The sequence below is a fragment of the Callospermophilus lateralis genome, chromosome 17 (genome assembly GCF_048772815.1).
Source record: "Callospermophilus lateralis isolate mCalLat2 chromosome 17, mCalLat2.hap1, whole genome shotgun sequence".
NCBI lineage: Eukaryota > Metazoa > Chordata > Mammalia > Rodentia > Sciuridae > Callospermophilus > Callospermophilus lateralis.
In genome coordinates this window covers 67,223,675-67,246,436 of record NC_135321.1, presented here as the reverse complement: position 1 = coordinate 67,246,436, position 22,762 = coordinate 67,223,675, and the positions used below count along the sequence as shown (strand labels likewise).

At 47.6% G+C, this 22,762-nt stretch overlaps 2 protein-coding genes across 2 annotated transcripts in view; one reads left to right on the top strand and one right to left on the bottom strand.

Annotated features, from left to right (window-relative positions):
- Positions 1-1,242, top strand: part of Afg3l2 (AFG3 like matrix AAA peptidase subunit 2) — a 44,584-nt gene extending 43,342 nt beyond the window's left edge. The window contains exon 17 of the mRNA XM_076836992.2: positions 458-1,242. Within this exon, the coding sequence (XP_076693107.1) occupies positions 458-700 (243 nt within the window). The 3' untranslated portion in view covers positions 701-1,242. The remainder of the gene's footprint in view (positions 1-457) is intronic.
- A 1,918-nt stretch (positions 1,243-3,160) lies between these two features.
- Positions 3,161-18,895, bottom strand: Tubb6 (tubulin beta 6 class V). The gene is made up of 4 exons (XM_076836993.2): positions 18,768-18,895; positions 18,327-18,435; positions 16,362-16,472; positions 3,161-5,135 (listed from the first exon to the last, which is right to left on the bottom strand). The coding sequence occupies exons 1-4, from the start codon at positions 18,822-18,824 to the stop codon at positions 4,072-4,074; spliced, it is 1,341 nt and encodes a 446-aa protein (XP_076693108.1). The 5' UTR covers positions 18,825-18,895; the 3' UTR covers positions 3,161-4,071.
- Positions 18,896-22,762: the final 3,867 nt, after the last annotated feature.

Sequence of the window (22,762 nt, the reverse complement as noted above, 5' to 3'; positions counted from 1 at the left end):
GCTCAAGTGGTAGCGCACTCGCCTGGCATACGCAAGACACTGAGTTCGATCCTCAACACCACATAAAGATAAAATAAAGATATTGTGTCCAGCTAAAACTAAAAAAATAAATATAAAAAAAAATGAAAAGGGCTGGAGATGCAGCTCAGTGGCAGAACACCCGTGGGTTCAATCCCCAGTGAAACAAAAATTAACCAAGAGAGCCCTTGTTCTTTATCAGAAGCATGTAGTCATTCATCCTGCAGATGTGCCCATGTGTGCCCTCTCGCTCAGGAGGGAACTGTTATTTCACGTATTCTACACATCTTACTCTAATGTCATGTGACCTTATTTATGAGACATCTTTCCCATTTATCTTAGATCCTTTGTTGGGGTAAGGTCAGCTATAAATAAAAACATTAGTTTTGAATAGTGCTTGCTAAATAACTGTACTTAATGGAAGTTGTTCATATTTCAGGTTGCTCTTCTATTGTTAGAAAAAGAAGTATTAGATAAAAATGATATGGTTGAACTTCTGGGCCCTAGACCATTTGCAGAAAAGTCTACATATGAAGAATTTGTGGAAGGCACTGGCAGCTTGGATGAAGACACTTCTCTTCCTGAGGGCCTGAAGGACTGGAACAAGGAGCGGGAAAAGGAGAAAGAGGAGCCCTCTGGCGAGAAAGTCGCCACCCAGATGCAAGGGTGGAGACCGTTTTAGTGTTAGTGTATGGGCCTGTGGGTTTCGATTTGCACATTGTTCAGCCCTGGCTTTCAGAAGAGTTACAGCACTGCTCAGTGGATACAGCCAGCTGCTGAGCCAGCAGCCAACCCAACTGGAAGTGTGGGTGGAGGGGCACCCCAGCCTCTCCTTAGAAGGTCAGGGAGATCACTGTGCCATGGCCTCTCTGCCTCCAGGCCAGTCCCTGGTACACCAACATCAAGCCAGGCAGGAGCGTCAGGGATGGCATCTGTGGGATCTCCACAACGAGGGAAGAGGAGATTCTATTTTCGTCACCCATTCTTCATTCCTATTTCTCTTGAGTTTCTTTCTGCAGATGGACTTGTGAAATTAAATTGGAGTACTGATAAGATTTTGATTTGACTTAATATTTTGAAAACTTGCTGGAGATCACTTGTTGTTTTTTAACAGAATGTTTTTTCTATAGAGAACTGTAACATATTTAAAAATGTGAATGTATAATATAAATATGGCTTCGTTACACCAAAAATAAAATGTAAACACTGTATTTTTTTCCTGAATGCACAAAGATCACTGTTTATGTTTTAGTTACTTTTAGAAAACATGACAAGAAATCAAATGTACTTATGTTTTAGAGGGTGATTCTTCACAATATGTCTCACTGTCCTCGTCAGTTCCCACAGAGGTCAGTGTCTTCTGGATTTGTGTCCTGGGATGATACATGTTGATTCCCAAAGTTGGTCTTTGAGAGGATGAATGATAAGCCCTGTTGGTCGGGGTCATCATGAACAGGTGTGGGTCACACATCTCAGTCTAGAAGCTGGTGTGGCTGGTCGTCTGTCCCAAACCACGCCTCATTTTCAAAAAGGTGACAGTGGATCTGGACCCCCCAGGATGCCTCGGAGTGGTCTGTTTAATAATTGCTACTTGCTATCAGAAAGCTTAAGTGTATGGTTCCAGAAAACTGCAAGTTTGCAAACCTAGATCAAAATTCTTACAGAAGATGGTGTGAGGAAGACTTGTCTTCAGATGCTGTTATTTGGACTTGTGAGGCACCAAACACTGGTGCATTTCTAAGTATTTCTTTTTTAGCTGCCTCCTTTAATGCTGTTCCAGCTTGCTTTGTGTGACATTGAAGCAGTGAGAACGGTGACTTTTCAATCTGGTGGCATCCCTATAGCAGCCCTACACTGGGGGTAGGCCACAGAAGCAGCCTTGTGTACTCCACAGACCCACATTACAAAACGGGAGCCTCCATAACTGGCTGGCTCTCTACCTGCACTTGTCGTGCCTGGTGACCTGCAAAAGGAATGGGCTTTCCAGCTCCTTCCCTCCTTGTGTGCTTTTGAGAGGTAGCCAGGCTATAAAGACCACTTGGGCACAAGGGTGGGGCTATTCCCCTGCCCAGCAGAACCACTGTAAAGACAGGTACAAGGTTGACAGGCCTCAGCTGTGAGTCCTCCTGGCCTGGGCAGGGCGAGTAGTACCCTATGAGTGAGGCTTGGCTCAGTAACGAAAGTTACATTAGTCACATGGCATTTTTAGTGAGGGAAAGCATGCTAAGGCTCTGGGTCTTGGCCAGCCAGTGTGGCCTCCATACCTATTTTGCCCTGCCCAGGTGGATGAGGAAGGACGAGGCATGGAAAGGGTCACCTGTGTGGCACAGGTGGAGCCTGACCCACTGTTGGGACTCAGTCATCTTAATCTCCTTAGTCAAAGCAGCCTTCTAGGATAGTCTTCTAGGATAGATGTGAGTGGTAAGGTGGTAGATTACTGTTGTCTCACAAGAGATTAGATTTCTGCAGATGAGAACTGTACACCTTGGGTCACACTGCTGTGTTCAGTGATTAACTTTCTATCTGCCCAAGGCTGGGGCAAAACAAAGCAAAGTTACTGAAGGACTGGGGTCTCAGCGCATGGGCGTTCTAGTTAAGCTGCAGGTAATGCTGGCTTTCAGTTCCAAATAATGCTTCGTCTCATTCTGTCAAAGTGCAGAGGGGTATCTGCTCAACATGGTTACTCAGGGACTAGATGAATGAGTGGGAAGGATCGAGGCTCCCGTGAGGAAGGCAGAGCCAGCAGGTGGGCACTGGCTTGAATGTTTTCACCTGGGAGTGACACCATGCTCACTAGGTCTGAAGCAAAGCCACACGCAGTCGGTGCTAACCTCAGGAGGGTCAAAAGGATTAAACCAGAAGTACTAGTGATCAGCAAGGTCTACCAATTACCAGTAAAGCTCACCTGTCAAGTCCTATGGCATTTGCCTCTTTTTCAGAGTATGAATGCAGGAGTGCTCTACCACTGAACCACATCCTAGCCCTATTTATTTTGAGACGGGGTTTCACCAAGTTGCTATGACTGGCTTTGAATTTGTGATCCTCCTGCTTCTACCTCCTGAGCCACTGGGATTACAGGTGTGCGTCACCACACCCAGCTGAATTTGGCTTTAAGACTTTCCACAGAAATTGTGGAAACCAAGAAGTGGGGAAAGCCCCTCCCTCTTCAAGCTGGGCCTGGTTCCAGCCCCCAACCCCCAGCCTCAATGCTGGTGGAAGAACACATGGCAGCTCTGAGGAGCTGGGTGCTTCCACTTGCTGGTGGGCTTTTCTAGCAAGAAGGCTGGGAACCTGCAGCCCAGAACCTGACAGATTCTGTAGGACTTAGTGGGGACTGTAAAGAGCCCAGAAGCTGGGAGCGTGGTCATTGGTAGAGGGCTTGCCCCAAGGGCAAGGCTCTGGGTTCCATCCCCAGCTGCAGAAACAAAGGGGCAGAAGGGCTTTCATTTATGTCTGCACTACTTCCAAGCTCAGGAACAATGTGATTGCCACCCTTTGAAGCCTCCAGTTTTAAAAAGACCCCTGTTTTCCTTTAGTGAGCTGGGTGCAGTGCACCCCAGGGAAGACCAGTGGCCCACCTTGCCATTGTAACCATGCAAAGTAACTTTCTGTTGCACAGGGCTGGATGCCACAACAGAATAGGTTTTATTATGACTAGATTGTTTCAAAGTTCCATACTGTATATTCAAACAAGGCAACACTGCAAGCTCCAATGTTCATCAGGGAGGATGAAAACACCCTGTTTCTAAGCCCCTTGCTAGTTCTCACAGATGTCTGAATGCATACTGGCAGGTGGGGTTTTTTTCCATTAGCCCTTCATGGCTCCCTAGTTGTTTCTCTCAAATGCTCCAGTACAGAATCTCACTAGGCTGACCGGAAAGGGTAGGACCGCCTATTCTCTGCTATTGTAAAATATGGACTTTATTCCAGCTGACCTCTCAGCTCTGCACTTGCCAGGGACCATGTATCTAGAGACCAGTGCACCTCTCCACAACCATCAGGTAAAAGGAAGAATACGCGCATTTCACATTGGTTGGGGACAGGGCAGCGCCTTTATTCATTGATCTCCTCTTCCTCATCTTCAAAAGCTTCCTCTCCATCGTTTACAGTGGCATCCTGGTACTGCTGGTATTCGGACACCAAGTCGTTCATGTTGCTCTCTGCCTCGGTGAACTCCATCTCGTCCATGCCCTCACCAGTGAACCAATGCAGGAAGGCCTTGCGGCGGAACATGGCTGAGAACTGCTCCGAGATGCGCTTGAACAGCTCCTGGATGGCTGTGCTGTTGCCAATAAAGGTGGAGGCCATCTTCAGGCCACGCGGTGGTATGTCGCACACGGCCACCTTGACGTTGTTGGGGATCCACTCCACAAAGTAGCTGCTGTTCTTGTTCTGGATGGCCAGCATCTGCTCATCCACCTCCTTCATGGACATGGGGCCACGGAAGACGGTGGCCACGGTCAAATAGCGGCCATGGCGTGGGTCACAGGCAGCCATCATGTTCTTGGCATCGAACATCTGCTGAGTGAGCTCGGGCACTGTCAGTGCGCGGTACTGCTGGCTGCCCCGAGCGGTCAGTGGCGCGAAGCCAGGCATGAAGAAGTGCAGGCGCGGGAAGGGCACCATGTTCACGGCCAGCTTCCGCAGGTCTGCGTTGAGCTGACCCGGGAAGCGCAGCGAGGTGGTGACCCCGCTCATGGTGGCCGACACCAGGTGGTTGAGGTCCCCGTAGGTGGGAGTGGTCAGCTTGAGGGTGCGGAAGCAGATGTCGTAGAGCGCCTCGTTGTCAATGCAGTAGGTCTCGTCCGTGTTCTCCACCAGCTGGTGCACCGACAGAGTGGCATTGTAGGGCTCCACCACCGTGTCAGATACCTTGGGCGAGGGCATGACGCTGAAGGTGTTCATGATGCGGTCGGGGTACTCCTCGCGGATCTTGCTGATGAGCAGCGTGCCCATGCCCGAGCCCGTGCCGCCGCCCAGCGAGTGGGTCAGCTGGAAGCCCTGCAGGCAGTCGCAGTGCTCACACTCCTTGCGCACCACATCCAGGACCGAGTCCACCAGCTCTGCGCCCTCGGTGTAGTGGCCCTTGGCCCAGTTGTTGCCGGCGCCCGTCTGTCCTGCAAGAGAGCAACAGAGACCCGTGTGTTTCAAGGGGCGGCTGGGAAGGAACTCTCCTCGGGGTTAACGCTCTTTAAATGGCCATCAAAAAGGTGTGTGAAATGGTTACAAAAAGCAGTGCGGGCCCAAGTCAGAGGGAAGAGGAAACAGGCTCCACCAACCGCTGGCTGGCATATAAATTTCCTTTTTTATTTATTTTTTGCGATGCTGGGATCAAACTCAGAGCCTTATCACAAGCTAAGCTAGCACTTTACCACTGAGCCCTAAGTTAGTACTTTCTATTGATTGACTGACTGATTCATTGTGTGTTGTGGAGGAGGGTACTGGGTATTGAACTCAGGGGCACTCAGCCACTGAGCCTCATCCCCAGCCCTATTTTCTTTTTTATTTAGAGACAGGGTCTCACTGAGTGCTTAGTGCCTTGCTTTTGCTGAGGCTGGCTTTGAACTTGTGATCCTCCTGTCTCAGCCTCTGGAGCCACTGGAATAACAGGCATGCACCACCACACCCAGCTCCTAAATTAATACTTTTTAGACAAGTCAAAATATTTCACAAGGGCTGAGGGTGTAGCTCAGTGATGGAGTGCACACCTCTGGGCTGTAGATTCAGACAGGCAGGGTTAGGATGCCTATAATCCTAGCTACTCCCCAGCACCTAAATAAAAATTTAAAGATACTTAAGATGTATGTCCATCTTGATGTGGTAATTTCATTTGTGTGTGTGTGTGTATGTGCTCATGGCACACAGTACTTAGCCCAAGGGCTTGCTTATTGTCGGCAAGCACTCCACCACTGAGCTACATCTCCAGCCCTTTTTATTTTTTATCTTCAGACAGGGTCTCACTAAATTGCTGAGGCTGGCCTCAAATGTGGGATCCTCCTGCCTTAGCCTCCCAAGCTGCTGGGATTACAAATGTGTATCACCATGCCCACTGAAAACTCATTTTTAGACTCATGATTACAAGGTGTTAAAAATGGGGTTGTGACTCTGTGGTAGAGTGCTTGTCTAGCATGCACAAGGCACTGGGGGTCGATCCTCAGCACCACATAAATGTAAAATAAAGATATTGTATCTACCTAAACCTAAGAATAAATATTTTTTTAAAATGATATCTATATTTTTTAATTAGTTCATTTACCCAATGGGGAATATTAAATATTGCCAAAATGGGACAAGGCAATTCTATTTCTTTCTGTACATATATAATAAACACTGAAAAAATCTCATCCACCTATGTATGTAAATGGAAATTAATTATGTTATACAGTATCATTGGGTTCTTTGAGTTTATTCTGAGTTACATGCAAATCTATCAAAGTATTGTAAACTGCAATACCTATAATCCCAGTTGCGTAGGAATCTGAGACAAGAGGTTTGCAAGTTCGAGGCCAGCCTCAGAATTTATGAGGTACTAAACAACAGAGACCCTGTTCAAAATAAAAAATAAAAAGGACTGGGGATGTAGCTCAGAGGTAAAGCACCTCTAGTTCAATCCCCAGTATAAAAATATATATATATATATATTTTTTAATCGTCTGTCAATCAACAATTCACATTGTGGAAAGCAGAATTGGAAACAACCCCATCACAAAATAATGTGTCATATGTTATACATATTTCACATCAGTCATTCCTTTCTTGTTTCTGAAGGAATAACAAAAAGGCTTACCAGACTTACTAAATGTGTGCCCACTCTTTCATTTTAAGGCAGTTTGTTTATCTCAGTATACTTCAAAAGAATTGGAGAAATAGATATTAATTCTAATACAAATTTGTCAGTTTAATTTTTTTTTTCTTTTGTCATGCTGGGGATTGAACCCAGGACCTTGTGCGTGCAAGGCAAGCACCTTACCAACTGAGCTATATTCCCAGCCCATCAGTTTAATTTTTAATGAAATATTTTAAATCTGTTTTCATCAGATTCTTCAGGTTGTACATTTATCTTGCTCTAGTTGTATATACACACTTGCATAGGATTACACAGACCTTTACCCACTCACTGGGTTTTGTTCTTGTGGTACTGGGGTTGAACCCAGAGGTGCTCTACCACAGAGCTACAGCCCCTTATTTATTGATTGATTGATTATTATTTAGAGACAGGGCCTCACTAGGTTACTGAGTCTGGCCTTTAACTTGTCATCCTCCTGAGTCAGCCTCTGGCGTGGCTTGGATAACAGGCCTGGGCCACTACCCAGGCTGCCCACGTACTCGGAAGGTGATCTGACTATTCCAGTGGGTAGTCACAGTGTGCGGCTGCCCTCAGAGCTCAGCCTCTCTTCTCCAGGGGCAAGTCCACCCCTGAGGCCACCCATGCCCAGGGGAGTCCTGTGCAGGAAGGCAGGACTCCACCAAGCACCTCTGAGCGCCCACTGCCACATCAGATGAGAGGTGCTCCCTCCCTGTCCACCTTTGACCAGTCGATGTGAGGCTCCTGGCCACAGGGTCTGCTGCGGTCCCTAGCAGGCTCAACAGGTTCAGCCTTATCAATGGTCCTGCTCCAATGGCCCTGCTTCACTGGATACCACGTATATCCAGTGAAGTCGGCCAAGCAAGAAAAGCAACCAAAATTCTATGTGAGTTTAAAAAGTATTGACCTATCAGTGACTCATGTCACATAGGAAGTTGCGGAAGGGGCAACTTCCTTAAATATATAAAGAGTTCCACAGTAAGGAAGTCCACAGCAGCCACTAGAAAAATGGGCAAAGGATATAACCAGGCAGTGGACACAAAAAGGGAAATTAAAATAGCTTAATATTTGAAAGAGTGGTCAACCTTTTTCATAAGACAATTGCAAATTAAAACAAAGACACTCTATTTTTTCCCTATAAAATTGACAGAGATCAAAAAGCTGGATAGTATTGGTGAGAGTTTGGGGAGAGGCCTGGTCATCCAGAGTTTCTGGAGGTATCAAGAGACATGGCCCTTAGGGAGAAGGACTGAGTGCAGCTATCAAAATCAGTGCCTAGCCAGGCATGATGGCACCTGCCTGTAACCAGGGACTCAGGAGGCTGAGACAGGAGGATCGAAAGTTCAAGGCTAGCCTCAGCAACTTAGACGCTGTTTCAAAAATAAAAGTGGGGTGGGTGTATGTGCTGGGGACTTAGCTAGTAGTAAAGCACTCCTGAGTTAAATTCCCAGTACTAAAAAAAAAAAAAAAAAAAAAAAAAAATCCCTAGATTCAGTCCTTATACTTCAGTGATTCTAGATATATAAACCTGTATATGAGGAAAATGAAATATATACAAATATTTACTGAGAAGTACTTTGTAACAGTAAGAAAAAAGGAAACAATTCAAAATCTATTACCAGAGGTCTGGTTAAATCCCTGCCAGGCTGGGTGTGGTGGCACATGCTATAATCTCAGCAACATGGGAGGCTGAGGTAGGAGGATCACAAGTTCAAGACCAGTCTCAGCAATTTAGGGAGACCCTGAGCAACTCAACGAGACCCTGTTTCAAAACAAAAAATAAAATGGGCTGGGGAATGTGGCTCAGTTGTTAAGTGCCCCTGGGTTCAATCCTTGGAACCAAAAAGAAAAAGAAAATCCATGCCAGTATCTATACAGAGGAACACTAATGGCCACAACAGGAACAAGGATCTAGCTCTGAAATGGAAAGATTTTCAAATATGTTGCTTGGAGTGGGAACAAGGTACTAAACTGCTGGCTGCCACGGTGCATGACTCGTATCTGCACATGTGCACAAAAATACAACTGAAAGAATGCATGAGATCTTCCAAGAGGCAACAGGGACCGCTTGCGGAAGAAAGGAAATCAACCTTTTACTACTCACTCTGCTTTTCCTTTTGAATCGTGTACCACAGAAATGCTGTACCCTGAGCCAGCAAAAGCTCTGAAAGACCAGGCTATCTCTGAAGGATGGGGCCATTGCTGGGGAGGCAGTTTCAACAATATTGGTTGCTTAGAACATTTCAACTACACAAAATGTATTTTGTGATAATCAAGAGAAATTAAAATATGAAAACATGCCTTTAAGGAAATTATGTTAAAAGCCTTCAATAAATAGGGAAATGCTAAATGACCTGTACACAGAAAAGGTTCAGGGACTGTCGTAAAGGATGCCCCACGTATGTGATTGAACTTTTCACAAGGCTGTATCAGAGGCTGCACAGCTGCATCATTTCCCAAAAGCAGAATCAACTGTGTGTGAGTGTGCATACAAGTGCACACAGAGAACCCCAACCTTCCTCAGAAATAAGATCCCAGGGGCACAGGTAGGAAAGGGGATTCCATTTCTACACCACATACTGTGTCTTGTTTGAAAAAAGCATGTGCGAGCCCTTTGCCTTCATCAGGTGGTGAAGACACATTTCCATATTAAGAAGGGAAGTTTCCTGAGAGCAGAGTTGGCTGGCTGAAGCTGCACAGCAGGCCTCCCTGGTCTCTGAGCCAGTCCCACCACAGGGGGAGCTCAGCCTCCACTCCTGTTGCCCAGCTGGGCACAGCAGGCCTGTGGCTCAGAGCACTCCACCTACATCATACCAGCCCTCTCAGGTGGCTGCCCCCTTGTTCTGTCATCACAGTCCCCTGCCTGTTTTCTCAGGAACCGGGACAGTCTCTCTCTTCCACTCAGCCATGCTGGCTGGCTGCCTTCTGGTAACAGACTCAAAACAGTCCTTGTCCCTTCTGAGCCTCAATCAATTCCTGTCCCCTTCCCTCCTCACCCAGCCCAGCAGGCAGCACCTGGCCAGATCCTACCATGGGCCTTGGGAAGAATAAATCAGGGCTAGCCTTATACTCTGGGAGAGCCTTACCTTAGGACTAGCCTCTTATTTGGTGTTAACCTTGAACTTGGGGCTAGCCTTGTACTCAGAGCTCAATGCAGAACTATCACATCTTTACAAAAGAATTGCTGAGTGCAATTGTCAATAAAGCCTCATTAAAATAGCAGAAACCAACAACTGAAAATGGAGGCGGCTATTTGGACATTTTTGTCTGATTTCAAGTATCCAGCAACTCTGGGCTTGACCCTTCCTCTTCCTCCAGCTCCCACCAGCTACTGGGTTTCCTCTACATTCACATAATTGTCATGAAGTTTTCTCTGCCCCTGACAAAAGAAGGAAGCTGGTAACTTTTGAAAATATTTTCCCAGTCTCATAGCAACAGACATTCCTAGTTAAATATTTGGGGGTCACAAGTTGAACATCTTCTGTAGATATGCCATGACATTCATCAGTGGCTCCAGCTCATTAAACACTGGCTGGGATCTCTGAGCTTTGGCAGGCACACTGCAACGGGTCCCCAGGGTTTTCTAGGGGTGCGCTCTCTGGTTATCCCCAGCTCACACCAGGCAGTGGACCCATCCCCTGCCCCTGTGTGCTCCCTGCCTGCATACCTAGTCCTGAATCTGGAAGAAAGAGCTGCAAATATAGAAAAGAGGAGAACTCACCTTGTTCTGCTACTTCCTTTTCTTCCCACAATTTAATTGGAAAGACTGTTATGCAACCAGCAATTCATTAGGAAAGAGTTTTTAAAAATATAATCATGTTGTGGGAAACGCAACTCTTTCACTTTCAAAATTATGTGTTCATTAACAATGCAAGTTTCTTCAACCATTTCACACTATATCTGAAAACAAAATGATGCTGGTGTGTCTATTTTGGGGGTGCTGAGTTGGAACTCAGGGTCTTGCATACACTAAGCAAACACACTACCCTTGAACGGCACCCCATACTGGTTTATTTTAGTTTGCCTACAATTCACAGACAATTCTGTCTTTTTGTTATTTGATATTCAGCCAAACAACTTGGTAAGTTTGCATAGTCTAATGCTTCTTCATTCTCCATTTGGTTATTTTTACCAAAATAAGTGCATTTACTTAAAAGAAATCACAATTCTTAGTTAAAACCATGTCACTTTTTCAAAATTACAACTAGTTAAAAATTTAAACTATTCTAAGTCAAAAACAAGGATGTTTCTGGGGATAGCTCAAAAGTAGAGCAAGTGCCTCACAAGGCTCTGGGTCCAACTCCCAGCCCCTAGGGGTGAAGGCAAAGGAGGACCATGTGTCCAGCAAAGAAGGAAAGAGGCAAAAAGCAACTCAGGAGCAAATGCCATTTCTAATGCTTCTGAAGTCTTACTGGGGACACCTGGAAAACTACGTGGTCACCATATAAGTGTGTCTTAAAATATTCTCAATCTTCTTGATCCCATGTATCAATAGTTAGAAAGATGAAGACACACCCATTCTCAACACTCTTCTACTTTTCAGCTCAAGTAAATTAAACCAAAGAGATCGTCTTCCACTGGTGACACTGCTGCTGTGACAAACCATCTTCTGGCAGCTTCCTGAGCAGTCATGATCCACTTTCCCAGGGACCAGTGCAGGGCTTAACTGACCATGTCCTCCTGGCATGGAGCCCAGCCCTGCAGAAGGTCCAGGCTAAATAGAGCCCTCAGTCCTGCGCCAGGTCCAAGGCGGGAGAGATGCCTAGCCTGGGCTCCTAAGGGAAGCTGATGCCAGGACCTGCTCTAAACCTCCCATAACAGTGTCTCCTATCATGAAACCACCAAGACATCGATGCTTTGCATAGACAGATGGAAGGCATGCAAGGCCACGGAGAATACCATAAGGAAGATCTACTGACAGGTGGCCCATCTGAAGAGTAAAGCATTCCAAGGTCACAGGAAACCCAATGTTACAAAGTTTGAGTTGAATTTCATATCAAATTGGAGATCCTTTTCCTATTTCCTCTCCAAAAGCAACAAGGGAACAGGGCATGGCCCACACCTTAATCCTCACGATCGGAGAGGCTGAGGCAAGGGGATCCCAAGATCCAGACCAGCCTGGACAACTTAGCAAGACCTGTCTCAGAATAAAAAAACAAAATGGGCTAGGGGTGTAGCTGGGTGATACAGCCTCCTTGGGTTCAATTCCCAGCCCCCCCCCCCAAAAAAAGGCAATAAGGTGTATGAGGTGTGTGTGCCCACAGGAGTCCACACCAAATTGTTTTAACACCTTGCCTTCAGTTTTCTGTCATGTGTATCATATGTGAACAAGAGACTCTTTTTGACACAGACAACTTATACAGAATGGTCAAACTCAAGAGTTTGTGTTTACATTTGCTAAAAATGTTCTGAGGCACTGAGTCCCCTAAGGTGAGAGTTTGGTTACTAAATCTCTTAATTTCAAGAGAAAGCACACAAAGCACTGCTGGTGGCATTAATGCCTCTGGAAAGGATGGAAAAATATAGAAAGGGTTTAAATAGTCTAATTTTACTTTTGAGAATCTACTCTGAAATCAAAGTCAGAAACACAATTTTTTATGTGAACCAAGATGTTGGCTACAGTATTGTTTATGAGAGCAGAAACTGCTCCCGGATGAATGAGCTCCTGGGTATTGGCAATTATAAAGTTAAGAATTAATTATGCATCATGTAACTATTAAAAGTTAGATTCTAAAAACTACATATTAACATGGAACATGTCTTATAATATGTGCAGTGGAAAAAATACAAAATATGATTACAACAAAAGAAAGTCAGCAAAAAAGATGAAAATACCTTTGTTGTTGTTGTTTGGGTTCCAGGGACTGAAGCCAAGGGCACTTGACCACTGAGTCACATTCCCAACCCTTTTTGTTTTTTGAGACAGGGTCTTGCTAAGTTGCCAAGGCTGGCCTCTAACTTGTGATCCTCCTGCTTCAACCTCCTGAGTTGCTGGCATGTGCTACTATACCTGACATTAAAAAAAAAGTAACTTCAAATAGTGTAACATATTAATTTTTTCTGAAGTTCACGGAGACTGAGGTGGGTTCTGCCAACTAATTCAGGTTCAAGAAGCCTTATGGTATTCTCAGATTCATGCAGAAGCCGGGGACCCCTGGAGGGAGGAAACTGCAGAATTCTGAAGGGCCTGTATTTTTATGGGAGTGGAGGAGTGAGGGCCGTGGCTTGTCCCAGAGTCTTGCAGGCTCGGGTGCCCTTACAGTCACGGGTTGTAGAGCTTTTTCTTTTTTCCTTTCTGTGGGGCTGAGGATGGACTCCAGAGCCTCAGGGGTGGCGGGCATGTGTTCTCACTGAGCCACTGCCAACCAACAGGGCACCAAGCCCAAGAGGCCCAGAGAAGACGCGGGGCGCTACAGGAAGGGTCCAGAAGGAGGCTGCTGCAGACCCAGCCCCACGCACCCAGAGAAAGCTGTCCAGTTATCCAGTGCCACCTGTACAGGGCGCGAGTCCGCGCTCTTCTCAGAGGGCAGGACCCTCAGTCAGTAGTGCAGAGTCGCTGCCTCGTTTGCTACCACTAGAGGGCGCCCAGGCACTGCATGCTGGATGTATGTGGGTGGGGTCGGCTTTTTGGTATTAGGGATTGAACTCAGGGGTGCTCTGCACTAAACTATAACCCCAGTTCTTTTTTATTTGGAATCAGGATCTTGCTAAGATTCCGACTCTGGCCTCGAATTTGCAATCCTCCTGCCTCAGCCTCCCCAGTCGCCAAGATTACAGCATGTGCCACCGAGGCCAGGCCTATATTTATCTTGTGACTGGTTACCTTGCTGAACTTTCACAAGTGCAAGTCATTTTTCAGTGATAGCCCATCTGGAAACTCCAAGAGAACCGTTCAATCTATAACAATTTTGTGTTTTCGTTTACATAATTTTTGTCTCTTTCCCGTTTCTGTGCACCACTAGATCCTTCAGAAGTAAAAGCAAAGACAGTGGACATATCTTCCTTTTATCTGACTTTGTTGGGAATAATTACTTCTAAGGTTTCTGCGGGGATTATGAAGTTATTGTGGGTTTCTGGAAGTCAATCCTTAGTAAGAGGAGTTTTTACTGCCAGCTACATGGAAGTTTTTGTTCTCTACACATTGAAACACATAACAAAATTCAACAAATTTTTTTTTTTTTTTTTTTTTTTTTTTTTAAATTTTAATATCCGTTTTTTAGTTTTGGGCGGACACAACATCTTTGTTTGTATGTGGTGCTGAGGATCGAACCCGGGCCACACGCATGCCAGGCGAGCGCGCTACCGCTTGAGCCACATCCCCAGCCCCAACAAATGTTTTTGGGTATCTTACAATGTCCCAGCCTGTACCAGAGAACAGCGACCCACCCTTTTATTCCTGGGATGTTGCTGAGTTATCGAGCACTCCTTCCTTGAATCCTCATGTCTCACTAAACACTAGGAAGTCACATCTATAGATGAACAAGTTGAAGGACCAAGAAGCGGGTAGCAAGCCCAAGGTCACAGGTGACAGAAACAGTTAATATTTCAACCAGGGAGGGCAATCACTCCCTCAGCCATCATACTGTCTGATACCCTCTGCCTTTTGGTTTTATTTGGCCACCATGTCCTGAGTATTTTTTGCTTTTTTTTTTTTTTTCTTCTTAGAAACACAACTGCATTTGAAGTTTGTAATGTTTTATTTTGGAGTTTTTTCTTTTTTTTTTTTTTTTTAATTTTTGTGGTGCTGGGGACTGAACTCAGGCCTTGGGCATGGGGACAAGGGCTAACCAATGAGGTACATCCCCATCCCTTTTATTCCTTTGGGACAGGTTCCTTCTAAGTGGCCCAGGCTGGCCAAGAAATCAGTGTCCTCCTCCTGCCCCAGCCTCCCAAGTAGCTGAGATCACAGTGTGCACCACCTGGCTGGCGTCTGTATTTTTAAGCGAGTTTGTTCATGACTTTCACCTGCATTCAGGTGTAGCTACCTGGCCTCACAAGGAGTGCTGAGGAATTCCCACCACTCTTCCTCTGCAGGAATTATTGCCCTCAGTTAAACTATCTCTACCTGCTGCATTCTGAGGAAGGGGCTGGAATGCAGGTTGTAAATAATGTATTCAATTTCTCTACCATAGTACCTTTACATCAAGAAAATGACCTTACAATTCTCACATTTCCTTGGAAGGTGCTTTCACCCGAACAGGTTCAGCATTCCTAATCTCAAAATCCAAAATGTTCCAACATCTGAAGCTTTTTGAGAACCGGTATGAATGACATCACAAGGGGAAAATTCCATAGGCTGGGGATGTGGCTCAAGCGGTAGCGTGCTTGCCTGGCATGCGTGTGGCCCGGGTTCGATCCTCAGCACCACATACAAACAAAGATGTTGTATCCGCCGAAAACTAAAAAATAAATATTAAAAAAAAGGGGGGGGGAATTCCACACCTGACTTCATGTGATGGTCACAGTCAAATGTAGAGGCACCAAAAATAGTGTATAAAATTACCTTTGGGCTCTGTGTAGAAGGAACACACATGAGTTCTGTGTTTAGACTGGGTCCCATCCCCAAGGTGTTTAATTAAGAAATTGCAAATATCCCAAAATAAAAAAAAAAAAAAAATTTAAAAAAATAAAAGAATCTGAAATCCTTCAGACCCCAAGCATTTCAGATAAGGGACACTCAAGCTATACTAGGAGTGCGTGTGTTGATTGATTGAGGTATTTCTGTTGATTAGCAATATTTTTCCCTCGAGGCACATGCCTCATACAATAATTAAAGTGGTAATTTTGATATATAATGGGAATTGTATATAGTATCTAACATTAATATCGTCCAAAGGGAAATTTTCAAGTCTGCTGCCCAAGCTGTAGGCTCTACCTGTAATAACACTTCATTTAATTTTATATCACTTTTCTTCAGGAGTCTGCAAGAGATAGTCTATCAAGATTGGGTAGGTGGGAAAAGGAGGAAAAAGGATTTACTCAACTCTGATAAAGCACAACTCATATGGCATCAATCTTTTAGAAAGAAAGCAGCACAGCTGTCTATAGGTGATGGAAAAAGAAATACAGGTAAAAACACATTGAAGTTAAAATGACCATTAAAGTACCCAAAACAAATCGTGAAATGGCTCTATAATGAGAGGGAGAAAGAAGCCAATGTGGAAAACTGTCTCCTGGGCTTTGTCTCTCAAACAAGAACTGCCAACACAACAATGCACCTAGAGACAGAGGTCACGTCCCTAAAGGAAAGTCCATATTTCAAAGCGGTTCCCTGGTAGTGGGCTAGGCAGGATTGTGCCAGGCAGGACTGTCAACGTCCTTGCCAAACTTATCTACACCATGGGATGTTTTTAGTCTTGCACATAAACTGATTTTTTTTTTTTTTAAGAAGATAAGCAGGATATAAAGCTCAATGGTAGAGCACTTGACTAGCAGGTGCAAGGCCTGAGTTCCATCCCCAGCACCACACACACACACACACACACAAATGATGAAATAAAAAGAGAAGAAAGAAGAAAGCAAGAAAGATGGAACCTACCAAAGATGAAGTTATCAGGTCGGAAGAGCTGCCCAAAGGGTCCGGACCTCACACTGTCCATGGTGCCAGGCTCCAAGTCCACCAGGGCAGCCCTGGGCACGTATTTCTGAGCTGGAGGAGAAAGATGCCCACCTGTGAGTTACTTCAAGGTCAAGGTGTGTAGTATTCTGATCTCCCAACCCCCAAAAGAGCTGCTTAGAACAGGTGCTAGTGACTTTTGGTATTGTGACTTTCTTAAAATCACAAAGATTTTTCTTTTTCTTTTTCTCTCTTTTTTTTTTTTTTTTTTGAGATAAGGTCTTACTATATTGCCTAGGCCGGTGTCCATCTCCATGTCCTGGGCTTGAGGACCCTAATGAGAAGCTGGGACACTCAGCCACTGTGGGGACTACCCTGTGAGCCACTACACCCAGCCAGCTAGCTTCACATAACTGGGACGGGGACCCAGTGCAGGAAAAGGCAGGATGAGATGTCTGATCTCCCCTCCCAACTCCTTCCTGCCTACTGCATTTTCCAGTTCCTCCTGACACCTCTTTCCTGTTGGGCTATTTTACTTTTTAGCTTCATAGAAATAAACGTCATCCGTAGCAGCAAACTTCCATGTTGCTGTGACATTCCACTTTTTGGCTTCTCCTGCTTAATGCACACATGCACACACCCAAGTTCCAGTCAGAACACCTCCTTCAGGTGTTCCCTCTCTCACTGGCTCTGTGTTCCCAGGGACACTGTCATTTATGATAGTGTAGCATTTCTATTTGTAAGCACATCATTAACAACTGGGTAAGAAATTGTTCCCTGTGAGAATGGGGTTAATATGATCCCAAATAAGTATTGCCCTGCTCTGCACACACCCAGCTAGAGGAAAAGAGGTGACCAAGCTGTGCATATAAGTGTCAACAGGAAGTGCAGAGCATACTGGAATTTTCTAGTGCCACCTAGAAATTCCATCTTCTCAGCCTGGTGTTCCAGACCTATTGTCATGGCTGCTTACATGAATAGAAGCCAGTGATTCATGTATAATGCTCTTCCCAGCTCTGTGTGCACAAAGAGGAGGTGACTCCAGAGTGCGGTCACTCCAAACCACTGAGTGCAGTGAGAATCTCCAGTGACATGTTTTGTGTGCTGCCCAGGCTGGTCTTCAACCCCTGGGCTCCAGCCATGCTGTGCCAGCAGAGTGCCAGTCATTTCTGGGTGTCCTTTCAGTGTTTTAGAGTTTTGTTGTTTTGAAGGGCATGTAGTATTTTTATAATAAAAATTGTGGTAGAAATAGTGTATACGTATAGTCACTATATATGTAAACATACCCAGGATGGGAATAATGCTATTCCAAAATTATTCCCAATCTTGGATAAGCCACAGTTTGGATTAGATTTTATCTTACTAAACTCCTCCACTAGTTACCCAGAAATCATAATTTCAGCTTCCAGGGATGTTAAGTCTTTTCTGAAGTTCGGCAAAGGAGCAGAAAAGTCATTTAGGAGGGTGTTTTTTCAAAATTATAGTCAAGAGTCCCCAGTAAAAGATAAATTTTAAACTGAAAAATAAAAGTCACTGTTTTTCTCAAGGATCCTCCTCTTAGGTATTCTACTCTGTTGTTTCGTTCCACTGTTGAAAGGACGAAAGAGAAGGCAGGCCAGGGCCCAAGGCTGATTTCAAACCCCAAGTGGGTGGTCAGGGTTGGGTCCCAGAGCTCAGACCCTCGGGATAGGCGGGATCCGCAGTTTGAATAAATCGACGGCGGATTTCCCGCCCCAGGGGGAGCGAGGGAGTGGCCCGCATCCTGCTACGTCCTGCGGGACTGTTTCCCGGAGCAACTCGCAGGGGTCTGGGTGGCAAAGGCGGGGTCCCTGCCCGGGATGGCGGGGATCCCGGCCGGGGACGGCGGAGTCCTGCAGGGCAAGACGGCGCACCCGGCAGGGGGCGGCGGGGTCCCGGCGCGGAAGGCGGGGGCGACGCGCTACTCACACGATGACTCATTGTAGTAGACGTTGATCCTCTCCAGCTGCAGCGCCGAGTCACCCACGTAGCCTCCGGCCGGGTCGATGCCATGCTCGTCGCTGATCACTTCCCAAAACTTGGAGGGCGAGGCAGAGAAAGCGGCAGTCAGAACCCCCGCAGCCCGGGCGCCCCCACCCGCGCCTCCCAGGGCCGGCCTCGGGGCTGGGTTCGGGGCGCGACAGAGCCTCGGGTGGCCTTTCGGGGCTAAGGGTCCAGGCGGAGGAGGGTCCCCGGCCCAGATGCCGCCCGCGGCCCGCCGCACTCTCGGGGGCGCGCAGTCGCTCCCAGGTCCCGCGCCGGCAGACCCCGCAGACCCGGCTCCGAGCACCGACGGCGCCGGGCGGGATCGTGCGGGGAGACCCCCAGCGCGCCGCCCCCCGCAGGGAGCCGAGTCCCTTCGCGGCCCACCTTGGTGCCGATCTGGTTCCCGCACTGGCCCGCCTGGATGTGCACGATCTCCCTCATGGCGGGGGCGCTCGGTGCTCGGAGCTGGCTCTCGGACGGCGGCGACGACTGCGGCCCGCTGCGCGCGCCCCGGCTTGGGCCCTCCGGTGTCCCCGCCCCGCCCCGCCTGGCCAATGGCCGGCCGCCCGGCCCCGCCCCGACCCTCCCGGCTGCGCCTCGCCCATCTCGGAGACAGCTGCGGGACCCGGTGCCGGTTGCCCGGAACCGAATCGGGAAGGATGGGGTGGGACTGTAGAGATTTTAAAAGTGGGGGCGTTCGGGAGGGACTAACGCCTCCCGCCCCGCCACATTTTGAGGCCGGGTACTGCCCCGCCCTGAAGGACACTCGAGCCCCGCGCTGGGCACTCAGGGCTGCGGGGCCAGCCGGCTCCAGGCCGCGGGCAGCGGGCTTGGGGACACGACTGTGGAGCGTCTGGAGGTGTCTCTGACCCCTGCCACCCGTCTTCAGCCCGAATCCCAGGCACAGGTTCCTGTGTTCCACCCTTCTCTGCTCCCTGGAGGTAACAGGTACCATCCGAACCGTCAGTCACTGAAACGGGTCCACGGCTGCACATGAAGTGAACCTCCCTTGTCCACTCAGCCTCCTGTCTGGACTTTGCCTTGAAAAGCGCTTGCGCGCAGGCCTGGGCGCCACCGCCAGCCCAACTCTTCAGGGTCTGGAGGGAGGTGCACCCCAACTGATTCGAGGGAAGTTGCTTAGGGCCTCGCTAAATTGCTAAGCTGGCTTTGAACTCACAATCCATGATCCTCCTGCCTCAGCCTCCCTGGAATTACAGGCGTTTTTTCACTACCACCAGCTGACCTATGTTTCAACTGGAGGAGTAGGGACAAGAAGAAAACTGTGACTGTGCAAAGTTTGTCTTGTCTCATCTGAGGCAGGGACCACCCAAAGACACCAGTTAGCTGCAGAATGAACTAAGCCCTCCCTGGGGACAAACCATGCCCCATATTTCTCCTATAGTATAACTCCCAAATCTCTCTGTAGCCTTGACCTCCCTGGGAACCTCAGCCCTCCCAATTCCAGTGTCTCCTGGACATGGCCTTGAGACCTGTGCCTCAGTCCCCCAGCAGGTGAAGCCCTAACTTGTTAGCTGGGCATGGGGGCTGGCCAGGTTCTGGGCTCCCTACATTTCTGGCTCAGTTGCCTTCCCTCCCCATACAGCCATTTACCAGCCTGGGTGGTGGACGTGTTCTACCACCCAGACACCTAGAAAGAGCTCTCTGGAATAAACTCTGACAGGGAATGCTGTCTGGCAAAGTTCACACACAAACACTCCTGGGGTAGATATGCCTGCCAGGCAAAAACTAAGATGCCTTTAGGGAGCAAGAGTCCCTCTTCCAGTCCACTTGTGTGCAGTAGAAAAAAAATGGCCATTAGATGGTGAATGGGTAGCTTGCATTTTATTTATGATTCAGTTTTCAGTAGCTCTGTGTAGACTCACTTATCTGGGCTTTACTTATCTATAAAAAGAACGGGTTATTCTGGGGGACCACTAGGAGCCTGGCAGGCTTTCAAATGCAGGGTTCTCTGGCACCTGCAGTGGAATGTGCATCCACCAAAGACTCCCAGAGTTCTATCACTTCAGGTCAGGATACTTCCTATCGAATCACTCTCTCTGTCCCCAAGCCAGGTAGAAACAACCACAAGGAGGAAGCAGTGGTCTGTCATTCCCACCAGCAGTTTCTTTTCAATTCATGAAAACTTGGGGAAAATCCTGCTGTGTGTATGTTTGAAAGGGGGTGGAGGACTTAGAATTGCTTTTTCTTCTGGAGTTTTTCAATGTTTCTGAACCTGGGATTTGCTGCCTTACCATGGGTTTCTGCTCTGACGCCAGTGCTGATCTCTGCCTGGTCCTGGGCCCAGTCAGTGTCTCTTCTCACACCTGTACTCCCAGGGAAGCAGGTAAGAGGCCTCAACTTTGCCTCCCCTTGGGCTGAGATGGCCCAGGGCCCTCCTCTGACTGTTCAGACCCTTATTTAGGCTGTTTGTTGCTTTGCTGATATAATTACTGACTCCAAGTAAATGCTACCTTTCCTTGTCTGGCTGAAGCTACGTCTGGTGGGGAAGGCGTCACGTTGAAGGACTGTGTGGTCTGGAAGGGCCTTTCCCTCAGCCTGGACCACTCACTCCCTGGGGACAGAGCCATCATCAGAGTAAAGGACAGTGTCCACTCAGTAGTTAATTGAGAGAACTGCCTTTCAATGCTGGTTCTTTGGCTGGAATTTGAGTCTACAGGGCTGGCAAGGAGGTGTCAGTATAGCTTTGGGACCTCTGCTATAACCTGGATTCAAGGGAACACGCTGACTCACTGGGATTTCTGAAGGCCACTGCTTACTGGTGGACCTTTGCCAAATGCCCACACCTTGACAAAACAGGGTGGGGAGATAATAGGGGCTCTTTGCTGGATGCTGTCATTCACAACTTAGAGAATCTTGACCCTTCAAGACAGGGCTCTTGCAGATGAGAGAGCTGGGGCTCAGGTCAGAACCTAAAACCTTGCTGACAAGCAGGGCTGAAAGGATCTCACCCAGGCCCGAGGCCTGCCCCTAGTACTGAGCGGACTAGAGAAGGAATGCACATAAGGAAGTCCAGAAGGCCAGCTGTTTAAGTGTGTCCATGTCATTAGACAAGCTTGCTAAGAGTCCTCAGGAGGGCTGGGGATGTGGCTCAAGTGGTAGCGCGCTCGTCTGGCATGCATGCGGCCCAGGTTCGATCCTCAGCACCACATACCAACAAAGATGTTGTGTCTGCCGATAACTAAAAAATAAATAAATAAATATTAAAAAAAAAAAAAAGAGTCCTCAGGAGTCCTTCTACATCCTGTGCACGTGCGCATGCACACACACACACACACACACACACACACACACATGCAACCTTTGTAGCTAGAAAGCCAGTCTCCAGTTTAGGACTCAAAATCCTTGTGAAAAACCAGCCTCTACCTCAGAGCAAAGCCTGTCCAAGGGAGGGACATCACCTTTGTCCTTGGAAAGACCCACAGAGCACTCCTAGACACATTCCCACCCTGCTAAGTTGTTTATCTACAAATAACAGGAGAGATCTGCTGTGCTAGGTGTCCCTGACTCAGTCAGGCTAGGTGGGGACCCATAGCAACCCCCTAGCAACCACCAATCAGCATGAGACAGGGAAATACCTGGGATGCCAGATGACCCTCCCAGTAGTTTATGGTGTTGAGAAACCATGTAATTCAGCACGAACACCCCTTTTGGCTTAAACCAATCAGTTCAAAACGAATCCCCCTCTTATAGTAACCAATCACCCCTACCCAACTTGTTCCCGCCAGTGAATGTGCTAATCATGTTTTAGAATTGTTATTTGATTTTCCCTCAGTGTGTGATGATTTGCTAAGAGATGCTATGATGTATGTGGGGGTCCCTGCCTTCTCCAAAGAATGTATAAAACTGCTGCAAACCCTGGGCTCAGGACCTCTCAGCGTCACCAGTTGCTATGTGTGTGCATGGAGGACCGAGCTAGCTCGCAATAAATACCTCTTTGCTGTTTACATCGATCTTGGTCTCTGGTGGTCTTTTGAGGGTCCCGAATTCGAGCATAACACTTGGGGATTTGCCTTAAGGAGTGGCGGTGGGGCAGACACAGTGCCTAGCTAGACTCCAATCTCAATTCTCCACTCACCTCCTCTTCCTCCCCTTCCAACTCCGGCCCATGCTGGGAAGTGTCTCCCCACTCAGTCTGCTCATGTCTCCCCACCCATAGCCATCGCCAGTAACCCTATGGAAAGAACAGGCCCTGGAAGCAGGTTCAGGGAGTCCTGAGGTCTGGGTGCTGAGGTGCAGCCTATCAGCAGTCCTCTGAGCCAGGCATGGTGGCGCCCACCTGTCATGCCAGCTACTCAAGAGGCAAAGCTGGAGGATCCCAAGCATGAGGCCTGCCTCAAAATAGAGCAGGACTCTGTCTC

What these genes read in the sequence shown, in the direction of transcription:
- Tubb6 (XM_076836993.2), bottom strand. Translation starts at nt 18,824, where the DNA reads ATGAGGGAGATCGTGCACATCCAGGCGGGCCAGTGCGGGAACCAGATC. An exon ending in CTACTACAATGAGTCATCGT is followed by an intron (nt 16,473 to 18,326) that starts GTGAGTAGCGCG and finishes TTTCTCCTCCAG; the next exon opens with CTCAGAAATACGTGCCCAGG. An exon ending in ACCTGATAACTTCATCTTTG is followed by an intron (nt 5,136 to 16,361) that starts GTAGGTTCCATC and finishes GCTCTCTTGCAG; the next exon opens with GACAGACGGGCGCCGGCAAC.